The 14,293-nt window shown below is 44.5% G+C and overlaps 1 protein-coding gene, 1 long non-coding RNA gene and 1 other non-coding gene across 11 annotated transcripts in view; all 3 read left to right on the top strand.

Moving 5' to 3' along the window:
* The first annotated feature begins 755 nt into the window (after positions 1–755).
* TRNAR-CCU (transfer RNA arginine (anticodon CCU)) lies at positions 756–828 on the top strand. The gene has a single exon. It is a non-coding gene; the product is annotated as a tRNA-Arg (tRNA).
* A 2,944-nt stretch (positions 829–3,772) lies between these two features.
* LUC7L2 (LUC7 like 2, pre-mRNA splicing factor) overlaps positions 3,773–14,293 on the top strand; it is a 29,713-nt gene continuing 19,192 nt past the window's right edge. The window contains exons 1-4 of one of the 9 annotated variants that reach the window (XM_086887554.1): positions 3,839–4,189; positions 12,215–12,285; positions 13,433–13,496; positions 13,966–14,060. In XM_086887554.1, coding sequence (XP_086743680.1) covers positions 4,129–4,189; positions 12,215–12,285; positions 13,433–13,496; positions 13,966–14,060 — 291 coding nt within the window. In that variant the 5' untranslated portion in view covers positions 3,839–4,128. Of the gene's footprint in view, positions 4,190–4,242; positions 4,602–12,214; positions 12,286–13,432; positions 13,538–13,965; positions 14,061–14,293 lie in introns of those variants that run through there. The other 8 variants (XM_086887555.1, XM_086887556.1, XM_086887559.1 and 5 more) reach the window with 8 other exon arrangements.
* Positions 5,159–10,451, top strand: LOC147653553 (uncharacterized). Its single transcript, XR_015286423.1, has 2 exons — positions 5,159–7,169; positions 7,213–10,451. It is a non-coding gene; the product is annotated as an uncharacterized LOC147653553 (long non-coding RNA).

Here is a 14,293-nt window from a genome sequence, read left to right as displayed (position 1 = left end):
TGGCCCTCTGTGACAATAACTGGAGAGCATTTCATTCTATCAGTGCTCTGATCCACACACAGTTATGGGGTTCGTATCCTGTGAACCTTGCAGGTAACGCTGCCTTCACCTGTTCCGGAAGGGACTTGCCCTTTTCTGCTTTCCTGAAAGGAGCGCAAGCTTTTTTTGGCAGCAGACTTTGCTCTGGGACCCACCCTTGCCAGCAGACCCCTGTTCTGCAGTAGGAGCCTTACTCAATTTGGCGTAGCTGTTCCCTGTCCCTGACTGCGACAGGCTTTTTCATGAGTGTACTTTTCTGTTTTTTTATGTGTCACGTGTCTGTGCTGTATTAAATAAAGAGGAATGTACATATTAGCCCTGTGTCTGTGATTTCTCACAAAAATAAAAATGAGAAAATGTTTCGCTTGAAGGGTTGGCCCTCTTGGGGTATTTTGTCGGATTTTTCTGCTTTGAGGGTGGGGACCTCCAACCACCCGGGCAAGGGTAACACTGTGTGCAAGGACCAGCGTTTCGAAACCGCCGAAGGGTCGGTATAGAAGGGACCGATTCCCTGTGGGCAGACCGGGCTGTGCGAAGGCGCAGTCCCGCAACCCCATGGAGGGACCGCACCCCCGCCCGGCCCCGGCTCCCAGGGGGCCCCGCGGCAGCCGCGCCGGGCGGCGCTGCCCAATCACCGGCCTCCGACACACGCCATAAAAGGAAAGGGGGCGGGGACAGGGGATAAGTAAGCAGGGAGACACTCTCTTCTCGCGGCAGCCCCAGTGGCCTAATGGATAAGGCATTGGCCTCCTAAGCCAGGGATTGTGGGTTCGAGTCCCATCTGGGGTGGGCGCCTTTTTTTGCACTCGAGCCGCACCGCGTCTTCGGGTGCCTGTCAGCCGCCAGCTGCTTCGGGTCTGCGGCTTCTGAGCTGCTTCTGGGGCGTCCCCTTCTGGCTCCCCCGGGACCCGAAACCCGTTTTATACAAAGAGACCCCAGAAACTCGCGGGCACGCGCCCGCGGCCCAGCTCGGTTTCCCGCCGTATGATGCGCCTCTCGGAGGGTTCCCGGTGCTCCGGCTCCGTTACCACAGGCCGGCGACAAAGCACAGAGCCCAGCGCGAGGCGCAGGGCGGGCCCGGCGCCGATGGCAATGGCGGGGGAAGGCGGCAGAGAGTAGGAGGAGGCGATCGTTCGCTCGGCGCTCGACTGTCCGCACTGCCGGGGCGCGAGGGCGAGGCCCGGCGGCGGAGCTCGATTGGCCGGCGGGCCCGCGCGCGGGTGGGAAGATGGCGGCGCTGGGAGCCCCGCTGCGCACCCTGCGCGCGCTCCTGCGCGAGCTGCGCCACGCCGCCGGCCGCTCCTATCGCGACAGTCCCGCCTATCGCCACGTGCTCGCGGCCTTCCGCGCGCACCGGGTACGCGCGGGATTCCCCTACCCACCCCTGACCGGGCAGCCGCCGGGGCTTGGCGAGGCCTCGGGGCCGCCCTGACCGCCGCTCCCCGCAGGTGACCAGCGAGAAGCTGTGCCGGGCCCAGCAGGAGCTGCACTTCCAGGCCGCCACCTACCTGTGCCTGCTCCGCAGCGTCCGGGAGCACGAGGCCCTGCACCGCGAGTACCACGGCAGGGGCGAGCGCTCGCCCCAGGAGGTCGCCGGACTGGTGGGCTTCAGACTGCCTCAGCAGCCGGGAGGGAAAGGCTGAGACGGGACTGCCGTGTTCAGTGTTTATTCCTCAATAAATAAATATTCTAGAGCTACTGGAATTGGCTGGGCTCTCTAGCAGGTGCCGTTTGTCAGTTTTAGGTTATGGTGTGAAAGGCATAACTGGAAACAACCAACCCCCTCTCCCTTTATCAGGCCTCCCAGACGCCCGTCTCGTCCTTGTGAATGTGTGTGACGGCGGGCACCCTTCCGCGGGTTGACGGAGAGATTGCTTGTGGTGGAAAAACATGTCAGCCTTCACTGCTGAGCTGCCTGTCTAAGTGGTTGCAGGGGTTCGTGGTTCCCCAAGATATTTTTGGTTTTTTCCCTTGGCGGTGAGTGAGCAGTAACGATTGAGAGAGATGAATTCTTAATGAGTTACATATTTCTAAGTGTCCCTGAGAAGGCGACTGTGCGACTGCCGGCTTCCTGTGCTGCCCTCACTCGCTGAATCTCAGAAAAGCTGAGGGGAACTGACTGTAGCCAGTCACACGAGGCACACAAACAGGACTGCGTTTCCTCGCTCTTCTCACGAATCTGGAATGGCAAGTTTCTTTTTATAAAATAAGGTCTTGAGTTGTTGCTGTTCACAGAAGAGTGTTGAATTGTATGCAAGACACATATAAGAAATCTATAACAAGAATGACTTTCAATGGCTAAAAATGTGAGGTTTCCCTGGGGAGAAACTTGAAGCAACTCTAAGAGTGTGTTTGTTGGGGTTTTTTTTACTGCTGGGGGAAAAAAGTGTTCTGTCAGAAAAGTGTTGCAAATAGAATTAGTTCGTCTACTTCTTCCTTCCCCTGTATTTAAAACTTGGGGATGGTTTAATCCCCTGCTTAGGTAAGGGAAGATGTGAACTACAAGTTTTAGGGTTCTGTTGACCAAAATTCCAATTTGCAAGTCTTACAGTGTCTCACTAATTAAACAGTGATTTATGTTTTTAAAAAAAAACCTGTTGATATAGCAGGTGGGAAAGTATCAACCTATTTTCAGCTCAGTAGATCAGAGTTGTGGGATGTCACCACACACTGGAAAATGGCTGTGACACACTGATTGTTCTGGGTTATTTAATGAAAAATGCTGCATTCTAAAGTATATTGCTTGGGAAGGGAAAAAAAATAAGAGAAGAAAAAAAGAAAAATATGATAATTTGGCCAGACAGATGCTCTTTAAAGAGTAGAAGGAACTAAAGTGTGTACAGTGTTGATGTAAATGGTCACTAGAATTCTTCAATTTCCCCTAAGCATACCAAGGTACTGAACAGACAGTTCTAATAAATATAATATTGGTGTCTCTTCCATTTACTTCCCCTGCATTCCAAAGTGATGGCTAACAAAAGTAAATTTAAAGAAGAAGCAAAGCCAGGACATAACTCTGATTAGCTGAAGGTCACTGGGTAGAGAATCTTTTTCTGAGTGTGTTACAGAAGAATATCTTCTCTGGAAGTCTATCTTAAATACAGATAATTGGGGTGAAGGGGTTATTGTTAGGGGAGGTTGTGTGTTGCCTTTTTTCACTCGTATGGAGCTAACCTTGAACACGACAACGCTTGTGGACAATTAGAGCTGATCTTTGTGTGGGTTTTGGGCACTAGATGGCAACACAACGGTTGACAAAGAGAGAGTCAGAAAATGCAGACATCAGAATGGGTAAAATTCGTGACCTTTTTTTTTTTTTTTTTTCTTTAATGGACCTGGGTGCCCTGTAAGTTGAATTATCAGCCATACACGGCGGTAGCCTCAGTTTTAAGGGAGGTTCTCCAATAAGCGGTGTATTACAGTAACTTGTCTCACCACGGCTGCAGCGGGCCCTTGGAGAAGCAGGGCTGCTGCAGCGGTGCGGCACGTCACTCGCAGAGGAACTGTCCCCAGACGGGCGCCGTGCTCCCGCTCTGCTCCCGGGGCCTGCTCGGCACTCCGGCCCCGCCCGCCGCCGCCGCCGGCCCGGAGACCGTGACGTCACGGCAGCCACGCGGGCCTTCCTGGCCAATCAGCGGGCTCCAAGGGACCAGCCCGGCGGCCCAATCGGGAGCCTCGCGGCGCGGTGCGTCACTGGCCGAGCGGCGCAGGCCGTGGCCAATGGGCGAGCGCCGAGGCCCGTCCGCGCTGACGTCGCGGAGCGGACGGAGAAGTGCAGGGCGCGTGCGCGCAGGTTTCCGTTCCCGCCGGCGCGCGCGCGTGGCGGGCGAGGGAGGGAGCGGGAGTAAGGGAGTGTGTGGGGGCGCGAGGCGGCGGCACCGGGTCCGGCGCGAGGCGAGTTTCTCGCTCTGCTTCCCACCGGGAAAGCCAGGCGGGGGCAGCGCCCGCTCCCTCCCTCCCCCCGCGGCGGCGGGGGAGCGGCCCCGCCCGTGACGCGAGGGGCAGGGCCGAGCGCCCGCCGCGCCTCGGGCCTTGTAGGCCGCTGTCTGCGTGACTCGGCCGGGCCGCGCCGGCCCTCACGCGCTCAAGATGTCGGCGCAGGCCCAGATGCGCGCCATGCTGGACCAGCTCATGGGCACGTCCCGGGACGGTAAGTGCCCCCCGGCCGTGGCGGGGCGGGAAGGAGGGGGCGGAGCCGCCGGAACCCCGGAGGTCACGGCGGTACCGGGCGGGCCGGGCGGTGTTCGCCGTGATTGGCAGGCCCGAGGCCCGTTTCCCGAACCCCCCGCGGGGCGGGGCTGCCGGGGCCGTCAGCGGCGGGGTGGAGGGAGCCGGGCACCTCCTCCCCCCGCGGAGCTGCCGACGCCGGCTACTGTCCGGGCGGCCGCGCTGGCCGCCCTGCGGCTATTGGAGATCCGCCCCTGGCGGTGTCCGCGGCGCGCAGCCTGCCCGCGCGGTCACCGTAGAGGGGCTCACAAGATTGTGAGATTCTCATCATCGAGGGGAGGACACAGCGAATCGAAAAATCTCCCCCAGCCAGCAGCCCCTTACAATAGAGCAGGGTGGGGTTTTGTGTCTTTATAGATTTGTCTAAATTCTGGCCCCGACCATCGTGTCAGTCAGCACGCGGGCATGGCTGTTGTTTTCTAAAAGGCAATGTGGTATTAACCCAAAAGCCCTAAACAGCCAAGTGAATGCTTAACATCTGGAGGCGATCGTACCCAGAAGGAGATACGAGGTGTACGGTCAGGTTTCAGATCGCTCTGCGATCACACAGTGAAGAATATTGCTGCGTAAAGCTTCCCAGTTTTTGTCGGGGTGCATGGCTCCTCATCTTGGAAGATCAGCTTGAAAGTCTGAATTGACATTCGCCCATAAATCCAGATAGTTGGGGATGCTGCTAGAAAAGAGTAGTTCCAGTTATGTTGTGCAGTTCTTAACTTACAAACAGGAGAATACTGCACCCGAGGGTAGGCAGCAATTAGAGATAATTTAGATGCTCTGCATATGGTACTCAGGTTTGGTCTGTACTCACTCTTGCTGATGTGTTACGTTTGTTGAAGCTTCATGTTGAATTAACGGTTACCTGTGTTCCTATGCACCGAGTAGGATGTGGGAAGTGGGACGTACCTTGTAGGTCCTGATCATCTCTTGGTACTGGGCTAATGTGATCTGACAGCTTTTTTAGTATAATCTAGAATTTCGAATAGATGTAACTGTTTTATGCATATTCATTGTGTCGTGAATGCTTTCTGCTGAGTTTTAAATTACTGTTCTGCAAAGATTGTCTTCCAGAGTAAGGCTGTTTAGTGAGTTGTCATCATGCAGGATCTAATTAAGGGTGGGTTTGTCTTGCTCCAGAAGATTTTCCAATACTTCCTGTTGTGGCTGCATATGTCTAAGTGCTTGGCAAAGTAACATTCTGCTTATGAAACTCAAGTCTTCCCAGTGTTGGCACCTAGATCACTGTCTCAGTGCTACCCTAAGACTACACAGAAGGTTTAAGGGGGGTGGAGGAGCTGTTTCAGTTTCTGAAGGTATTTTCTGTTGGATGGTGAGAGAAGAATGTGATTTGCTTGAGATAGCTGCCCAGAAATGTTAAGTGGCTAAAATCTAAACCAGGAAAAGCCATTTCAAGCTATATTTTCACAGGCTTTGTAAGAAGACAGTTACTGTATTGATAATTGTATTCCCCCCTCCCACTCACCCTGTAATTCCTAAACCACATGTGCTGAAATGTTCAGAAACTAACTGACTAGAAAGGAAGCATTTAAACAAAATGGGCAGGATGGGGAAGGATAAGGAGAAAAGACCATTTGTAAAACTGGCTTCTATGACTGGATTGAGGATCTCTGGGTAACACCATTCTAGATTAAAGAAAAAAAAAAAAAAAAAAGGCTGCTGAAGCATTATTTAAATTGAATTGTACACAGAGATTGAAAATGAACCTTTTTTTTGCAAAGCTGGTACTTAATAAATCCAAGGCCAGGCTCAAGGTCATTAAAATATTGCTAGCCTTGAGAACAGTGGGCTTTGGGGTCATTAGGTTTTTTATATTCCTATTACCTGTGACAAATCGTCTATTTCTGTTAACATGCAAATTGCAGCTTTTCATTAGAGTGTGCCAATTTTTTAATTTCTTGGTAGATCAGAACTTTAATTTCACCACTTGTCCCCGTTGCCTTTGATTGTGCTCTTCCCGGCAACACAGTAGAGTTTAAAATGCAATAGCGTTTTTGAAAAAGTAATCTTTCTTGGGCAATATTTTTGGTTTATATTTTTCAATATTACCAGAGTGCTTTTTAATTTTAATACTTTACAAAGGCTGGCAGTCTTTTTTGTCTTATTCGGGGTTTTTTTTTTTCTTTTGAGAAGCCTAGAATATGAAGGCTTAAAAAGCTTACCTATTTTAGAAAAAGTAGATCAAACATTTGATCTATTCAGTGGGAATAGAAAAACACAGAGGTAAATTTAAAACCAGTGGCCATGCCTGAATACATGCAGGGGTTTTTTATCCTTTTAGGTTATAGTATCGTTTGTAGAAAATGTGAGCATGCTCTGAAAATGGTTTTGAAAATTCCACAGTGAGATGCTGAAACAGTTTTAGGAGGTGTGAGCTGTAGGCTGTAATTTGTGGGGCATTGTGCACTCTCATTATAACTCGTGTCCCTAGGGCCAGAATGGAAAAGCCTGGAAGGTGTAGTGATTAAGTGGTTTTATGGGTTTGCTGTTAAGCTCCGAGAACACCTAGAAAGCACAGTTCTGTATTGGTCACAGTGATGAATACCCACTAAGCTTTAAGAATATTAATGAAAAATAATCTGTGTTAGAGAGGAGTCTTCTCATGTCAAACAGGGCTGCCCAGCATGCAGCCGTCCAGAAGCGCGTGTGCTGCTCCAGGCCTGCCCCGGGCTGTACCCTTTCCCAGAGGGCCCTGTGCTTGCGGGCAGGGACAGCTGAGAGCTTCCTGACTTCTTTGGCAGCTTCCTTCCTCCCTTGGCTGAGTTTGGGCAGCAGGACAGATGCACTTGCAGTCACACGGCATCGCTGGCTGGCTGGTAGCTGCCGGGATGTGGGGCTCGGCAGCCTCTTGGCAACTCCCGTGCCCCCTGCCCCGTGCCCCCTGCCCCGTGCCCCCTGCCCCGTGCCCCCTGCCCCGTGCCCCCTGCCCAGTGCCCCCTGCCCAGTGCCTGCCTTTGCTCATGTGACAGACACCTGACAGAGAGTGGAACTGAGGGCACTTGGCAGCTGCTTCTCAGGACTTGTCAGTGAGTTGCAGTTCTTAGAATATATCTGGGTTACCTGAAAAGCATTTGTGTTGGTGATGTCAAAATAAATAAATGTCTCAATGGCAGGAGTAGTTCTTCTACATATCTGGGAAAAAACGTTTCTTAATTATTATTTAAAAGCTAGTAGGTTTTTTAAAATATATTGCATATTACCTAGGTTAACCTTCTCTTGCACACTTCTCTGACAAGTGGAAAGCTGAATTGGATGTGAACTGTGCCAAAATAAAAAAAAAATAAAATTAAAAGTGCCTTCGATGCTAGTAAAAAGCTGGTTGTTTTTAATATAGTCATGACTGCAGGCTGAAAAAAAAATATCTCAGAAATGGCATTTCAAGTACTGATAACCTGCCATACCTAGAGAGTCTTTAAATATAAATTACTGAATATATAATATGGGTTTTCCAAATACTGAGAAATAAGTAGTGCTGAAAAACCAGGTGCTAATCTTACGTACTTATATATGAATGTTTTTATTTTGGTTTTTTGGTTTGTTTTTTTTTTTTACTGTTAACACTTAAACTAAAGGAGTTTTTATTCCATATATCAATAGTTAAAAGGTTAGTTCAAGTTTAGTTTTTTGTTGTTGACCAGAGCTGCGTTCGTAGCACATAGAAAAGTATGTCTTTTGTATTTTAAAATACTGGTTTTCAGCTGTAAAATTGAGTGAACTTTTTTAATAGTATGCTTGGGTAAACCCTGTTTTTGCCATCCCTGTTCTCCAGAAAACAGGAGTGAACCATACAGATAGGATCATAACTGTAAATTGAGTAATTTACAAATTGAGTGAAATGTTAACAATTGATACTAGTATCCCCAGGATTGTTTTGTTTTTTTCCCAGGATATAGTTTAAATGGGAAAAGATTGACAAGTTTTCTGTAAAAGGCCTGATGGGAAAGATCTCATTTTATCTTGAATCAGCTTATCTTGCCCATCTGTTTCATTTTCTGCCAGGTCAGTTAAATGCTCTGCCTTGCTGCAGGAGTGAGTGCTGGAGTCAGCCTAGGAGTTGGTTGGAAGTAGAGGGTGAAGCAGCGTCGTTATTTGTGACAGTAGTGTAGACACAACAGAGCCCAGTGGCCCTGGTGCCACACAACATCTTGAAATGGCTGAGACTTGACTGTTGCAGAGAAATGTGGTGATTCGTGTTTTTAAAATAGTTGCCACCACTTCAAAATTAGACTACAGTCTAGAAATAAGAAAATCTAGCAGAGTTAATTAGATTCTCTTAAGAGACAGGTGAATTTGTACATGCTTCTGAGGCTTATATGTGGTCATAAAAAGTTCTCCCAAGCATCCAAACAAATACTGTGCTATGTGACTAGCAGAAAAATCTCTGGAACCTTTAGACAGAAGCCATATTTATGAAGTGCCAGTCAGCACCTCCTTTTGTTTCACCTGCTAGCTTTTTGAGCTGAGCTGCTGTGTTTCAAGTCTTTAACTGAGTTCTTCTGCTGCTACTAGCAAACACTTTTCTTGTTGTAGATCGTCTTCTTCTGCCTTGGAAGCTTATAATACCCTTTTTGCACTTGTTTACATTGTAACTGGTTTTCTGGCTTATGCTTAAGTTATCCTTAGTAGTGGTTAGTAATGTGTGTTTTCTGTTCTCATTGTTTGGAAGGAATTGAAGTGACACTCCTGTTCTTATTTTAATCATCCTTTGTTTGGTGGCACACTTCATATGGTAACAGAGGTGTAATCTAGAACTTGTAACCCATTTTTTAAGTTTCTTTGTTTTAGTATGGGATTATTGAAAAATTTCTGTGTACTTATAAGTGGGTGGAGGGTTGATGTTGGTATTTGCAGGGTTAGGTAGATTTTGGTCTAGGTGGTATGTGTGTTTAAACTTTGATAGATTGTTGTTGAGGATTTTGTAGCCATTTGGTTACCTCCAGCCTGAGAGCCAGGCCAGGAAGCCAAGAGCCTCTTCCCAGACCTCTGCTTTCAAATACAGAGCAGCAGTAAAAGCAGAGAAAAATAAGTCATATACAGGAATTTCTGCAAAACCTCTCTAAAATGTTGAACTGAAATCAGCTCAGAAATCTGAAAATAGTCACAACACACAGACTTCATTAAAAGGCACTTTATTTGTCAGTCAGGAGTGATCAGGTTTTAAGAGCAATGTATTTAATGAATTGTCTATATTTTCTGGCTTAAAAATGATGGGAACAGTGAAGGACTTGAGGAATGATTCTCTACTTGGGCTGCTGTCTAAAATGGCGTTTATGAAGAAGTAAATGGGCATACCTCAAGAAAAAACATTCCTATATTTGTTCCACTTGTAATGCATTAGCTAAAGGATTGTTTCATTGTATTCTGTGTTCATAAGTGTTGCTTCAGTCATGGTGTAAAACAGAAGCAGTCCTGGTTAGAAATATGTGTTATTCTAAAAGTGATAGCATCAGGACATGTTCAGTGTTGGTGACAAGAGTATCAGAATTAGCTGCCCATTCACTGTGCAGCAGGAACAGGATCTGTGCCTGCATAAGCCTCAGTTAAATAATGGTGGTTGATACTGATTAGACAGGGCTTGCTTTGCGGGTGGAATTTGATACACAGTTTTTAAACACCTACTCAACCCAGTTAGTAGCTCTTTTTGAATAAAAGCTTTCAGAGTTCCTTGCCAACATGTTGGGACTCATACTTCAAAAATTTGAGCAGAAAGTTAATCATGTTTTGTTGGTGTATCTTAATTCATGAAGTCAAGAGCATGAAAATGAAAATTCACTTTGTTTCCTTTGCATGGTTTACAATTAGAGGTTATAGTTGGATTATAAAGGGTAAATTCTCATCAGTGCTTTGGAATTGTTGATAGTAGAGTATTAGGGTACATCAGAATAGTAAGAGATGCTGGATCAAAGAAGTCATTGTTATAAGCATGTTACTATGCTAAGCACTGTTGATGCGTAAGTGTTCGTTCTGCTGGTTTGTGATTAAAATATACTGAACAGGAATGACATTGTGGTGGCTTGTTAATAGTTTAGACTTGGGAGTTCAAAGTGAATTGTGTAGTACAAGTGCACATTGCAAGCTTAACCTCTGGATGTTCCTTAAGCAGCAGTATGCACTGGTCTTGAATATCAATGATAATTTTGTAGTCAGTATGTTTTATACAAAAGAGAAAATTTAGTTTAAAAAGTTTTCATTACGTTTTCATTACTGCCATAATCTCTTGAATATTTTTGTATCTTGTGCACAGTTTCCTTATGCCTGTAAAGGATATGAAATGTGCAAGTATAGAAGTTTCTTTGGTGTTTTGCGCTTTTTTTATTTCCAGTTCTGTTTCAAAGTTCTCCATTTACTTGGAAAGTAATCACTTGGAGAAATGTGGTTTGGGATGGGTACTTAAAGTAAAATTAAAGCTGATGCTTCTTGAAGAAAATTGAATTTATCTTTTCTCCATATAAATTTTTTCAACCATTTGATTCTTCTGTTAGTGGAAAAAATCTAATTGGAAACACAGGGATGGCTTACAGTAATAGATGTTGGCTCCTGAAATGCCCTGGTAAATTACTTTAATTTCTTTAATGAGCATGAGTCTTAAAGATCAAGTAGTTGAATATTCTGCTATTCTTCAGAGACAGGGTTAAATAAACTGCTATTCTGAGCTAATTCAATTATTTACCTATTAAAATAGAATTTGTAGCAAGGTCTGAGATATCAGTGGTCCTCTTCATAAATGTTCACAAATACATCTAAAACTTAGATGGCTGCAGTTACTTGTTGCCTGTATGTATTGCTTTCTTATTACAGAATATATAAAGCTTTTTTTTGACACTCATTATTTAGATTTAGCATTCACTTGTTTGTTTGACCTTATGAAGACAGTTTGACAAGCAGGAGTAGCATCTTGGTTACCTGCTGTACTACAGAAGTCCTGGGCTTAAGAACACATCTGTTTGTGTTGTTTTAGTTCTTAGAAGGCATCTGCATAAATCTCATTTACTGTAGGCGGAATGTCAGGTGCATAGAGGATCCACAGATTTTATTCTTCCCTCACCTCTGGCAACCCACCTAGATCCCAGGCCATCACCCACTCAGGATGATTCATCTGTAGGTCAGCAGCACTATAAATCTCTCTTTGCCAAGAAGTATGCACTGTTTAGGAATATTGGAGCTCACAAAATCAATGAAAAAATAAAAAAAAAGCATTTTCTTCTGAGGCTGTCAGACTTGCAAATGAGCTGCCAGAGAGACCAAAAAGTCAATCACTGTTAGAATGTGGTATATGACACCTTTTCTTTTTGATGAACTTTTCCTTCTGAAACAGCATACATTTTTTTTTAAAAAATGCAAGTGTATAAAATTGCTTTTTGTAGAAAAGAAAATGTAAATACCCCAATCGTATTTGTAAGGGAGACTTTCCAAAAGTTTTTAAAATGCTTGAATAAAGGCACAGTGCAGAAAGAATAGAGGTTTAAAATACAAATACAAATGTGTAAAGTATTCTTGGGGCTGTTGTTGATCGGTTTCTGCCACTTATTTTTGTTTTTCCTGTGCTGTCTTCCCCGGGTAATTGGGATTCTCATGCTACCCACTTGGATGAAAAAAGACTGTATTTCAGCTGTAGTATCAGTACCTAGTTGTGGTAGGGGTGTGAAAAAAGTTATTTGGAGATAATGTCTGTGAAAATAATATTTGCCAGTTTTACCTAAGGAAACTGAGTCAGCAATTTTCTGGTCTTGGTAACTCCTTGACTCCTGATAGTGCTATTTGGCCATCAGCTGTGGGGTTTTTTTAAAATACTTTTCTTTATTTTGTTGATGTGTTTTTATGTAGAAGAATCTTTACAGTCAACATGTATTTCTAGATGCTGTGTTAAAATTGCTGGCAGAGTCTATTATTCTATACAAACTGAACAATCTGGCCCCTTGTTTTATTTATAAAGGTTCAATGTATCTTTGCCTGCCTACATCAATCTGCAAGGGAGTGTCAGAAAGGCCCCGCATTCGCCGAGCCGTGAGTTATCAATAACTTTTCAGATGTGTTAATGAATGTGGAACAAACGCAGTTATGTGTTTAAAAAAATAAAAGATCCACCTCCTAAAAAGGAAAAAAAAAACCAAAAAACAACAACAAAAAGAAGAGCAAAACTCTTTACTGCAGTAGCAGGCATGATTATACAGGAATTACTCTAAATTTTTAGTAGTGTAAGTATAACCAAGCAGTAAGGTTGCCCTCTAGAAAACCTATTGTTGAACTGCTTTGAAGCTCTTTGGTGTGTGGGCTACAGGTTTTACCTGTTGTATCCCGCAGGCAAATTAAGCACGTGTTGTTTATGAAAGCTTTTGCTTACTTAATAATCTGAAACATGGCCCATCTGAAAATGTTATATATTAGCATCCTGTACATAGAACAGATATTTAAAAATCTGATTACATAATAGTAAGAAAGGTTTGAATAAAAAGATACGGGGTTTTTATTCATTTCTGTTGTAGTTAACCTCATTAATGAATATGGCTTCTTGAAGTTTTGAGTTTCAAATCATGAAGCCATAAACAAACCTTTAATAATTGCAAAATGTATCTATACTCTTTTAAAATATTTGATGAAATGGAAGAGGCTGCTATCTGAGCTCACAGTATGTCACTTTTTCTCCCAGCAGCCCTTCTTGCTTCAGTAATTCACCAGTAGGTTTTCAAAGATAAGAGATCATATCAAATTATGTTTAAAAAAAAAAGGCTGCATCCTTAGAGAGATTAAGGTGTTTTATCATGCCTGTGTCTTAACAAGAAGAGACCCATTGCAGTGATCTCTCTTCTGAATTTCAAATGGTGGCAGTTATGTTATGACTCAAAGGAAAACATGTTCTGCCCTCATCCCCAGAATACCAGCTGGTTACCTTGTTCTGAAGACTTCAGGTCTTGCTCCGAGAAGGGGTTATTTAACCTTGCAATTGGACCTCAGTGTCTGGCCAGGTTGATGCTTCTGTTGATGCAGGAGCTGCAACCTGCCACAATGAAGATATAATTAAGATGATCCAGCCCAACAAACAGCATGTAGAAGGAAAAAAGAAAAAAGGTTTATCATATGGAGATATGCAAACACCTCTAAAATATTTTGCATATAGGCTATGCCCGTATGTTTGACTGATCTTTTTTTTCAGGTTTGTAAGCATTTAAATCATTCTTCTGCCAACTCTTTATGCTACTCCCATCAGATGTTAAAGGGTGCGTTGCATCCAAGAGCAAAATCATAAAATGAGTATCAGGTGGGATTTGGTGAAGACTCAATGTGTATCATTTTGTGTTTATGAGGCTGCTTTGATATGCTAATTCTTGCATAGAAATACGTCACTATTTCATGCAAAGTCTGAACAGAGCATTATATAGCTCATTTAACAAATGCTATTTTATCAAAGTGTTTTTAAGCTAATACTGTGTTTGTGGTTTCAAGCACTTTTCCTGCTGCATTTTTGACGGGGAAATGTGAGAGGATTTTTAAATAGCATTATAGAGCATTAAAACACACATTTGTGGTTCTGGTGTTATTTGACAAAAAAGCATAGTGTTTTGAGTTCTAGTTTCCATAGACCTTCAGTATGTGACAGGGCACTGTTAACGCTTTGCATGTAACCTGCAGAACATGTCTGACTACCGCGGATTTCTGACCTGGAATGTGCTGGTTTCTATATTGCAGGTGACACGACCCGTCAGCGAATCAAATTCAGTGATGACCGAGTGTGCAAGAGCCACCTTCTCAACTGCTGCCCTCATGATGTGCTCTCTGGAACTGTACGTAGCTAAATCTTGTGTTTTATTTAGATAAGTGGAGAAATTGAATTATATTTGTTTCTTGTGGTATTCCTTGAATTTCATGGTTTTCAGCGACTATCTAGCACTCTCTGGTAGTTCAGAGGAACTTTCATAAACAGCTAATTTATGGGTTCTGAAGTTAGTTTTTACAATTCTTCTGTTCTATATGCTAATGAGTAGCTAGATTTCATTGTTTACTATAACATGAAAAG

The sequence above is a fragment of the Cyanistes caeruleus genome, chromosome 4, assembly GCF_971803275.1.
Source record: "Cyanistes caeruleus chromosome 4, bCyaCae1.hap1.1, whole genome shotgun sequence".
Taxonomy (NCBI): Eukaryota; Metazoa; Chordata; class Aves; order Passeriformes; family Paridae; genus Cyanistes; species Cyanistes caeruleus.
This window is presented reverse-complemented; position numbering and strand designations above follow the sequence as displayed.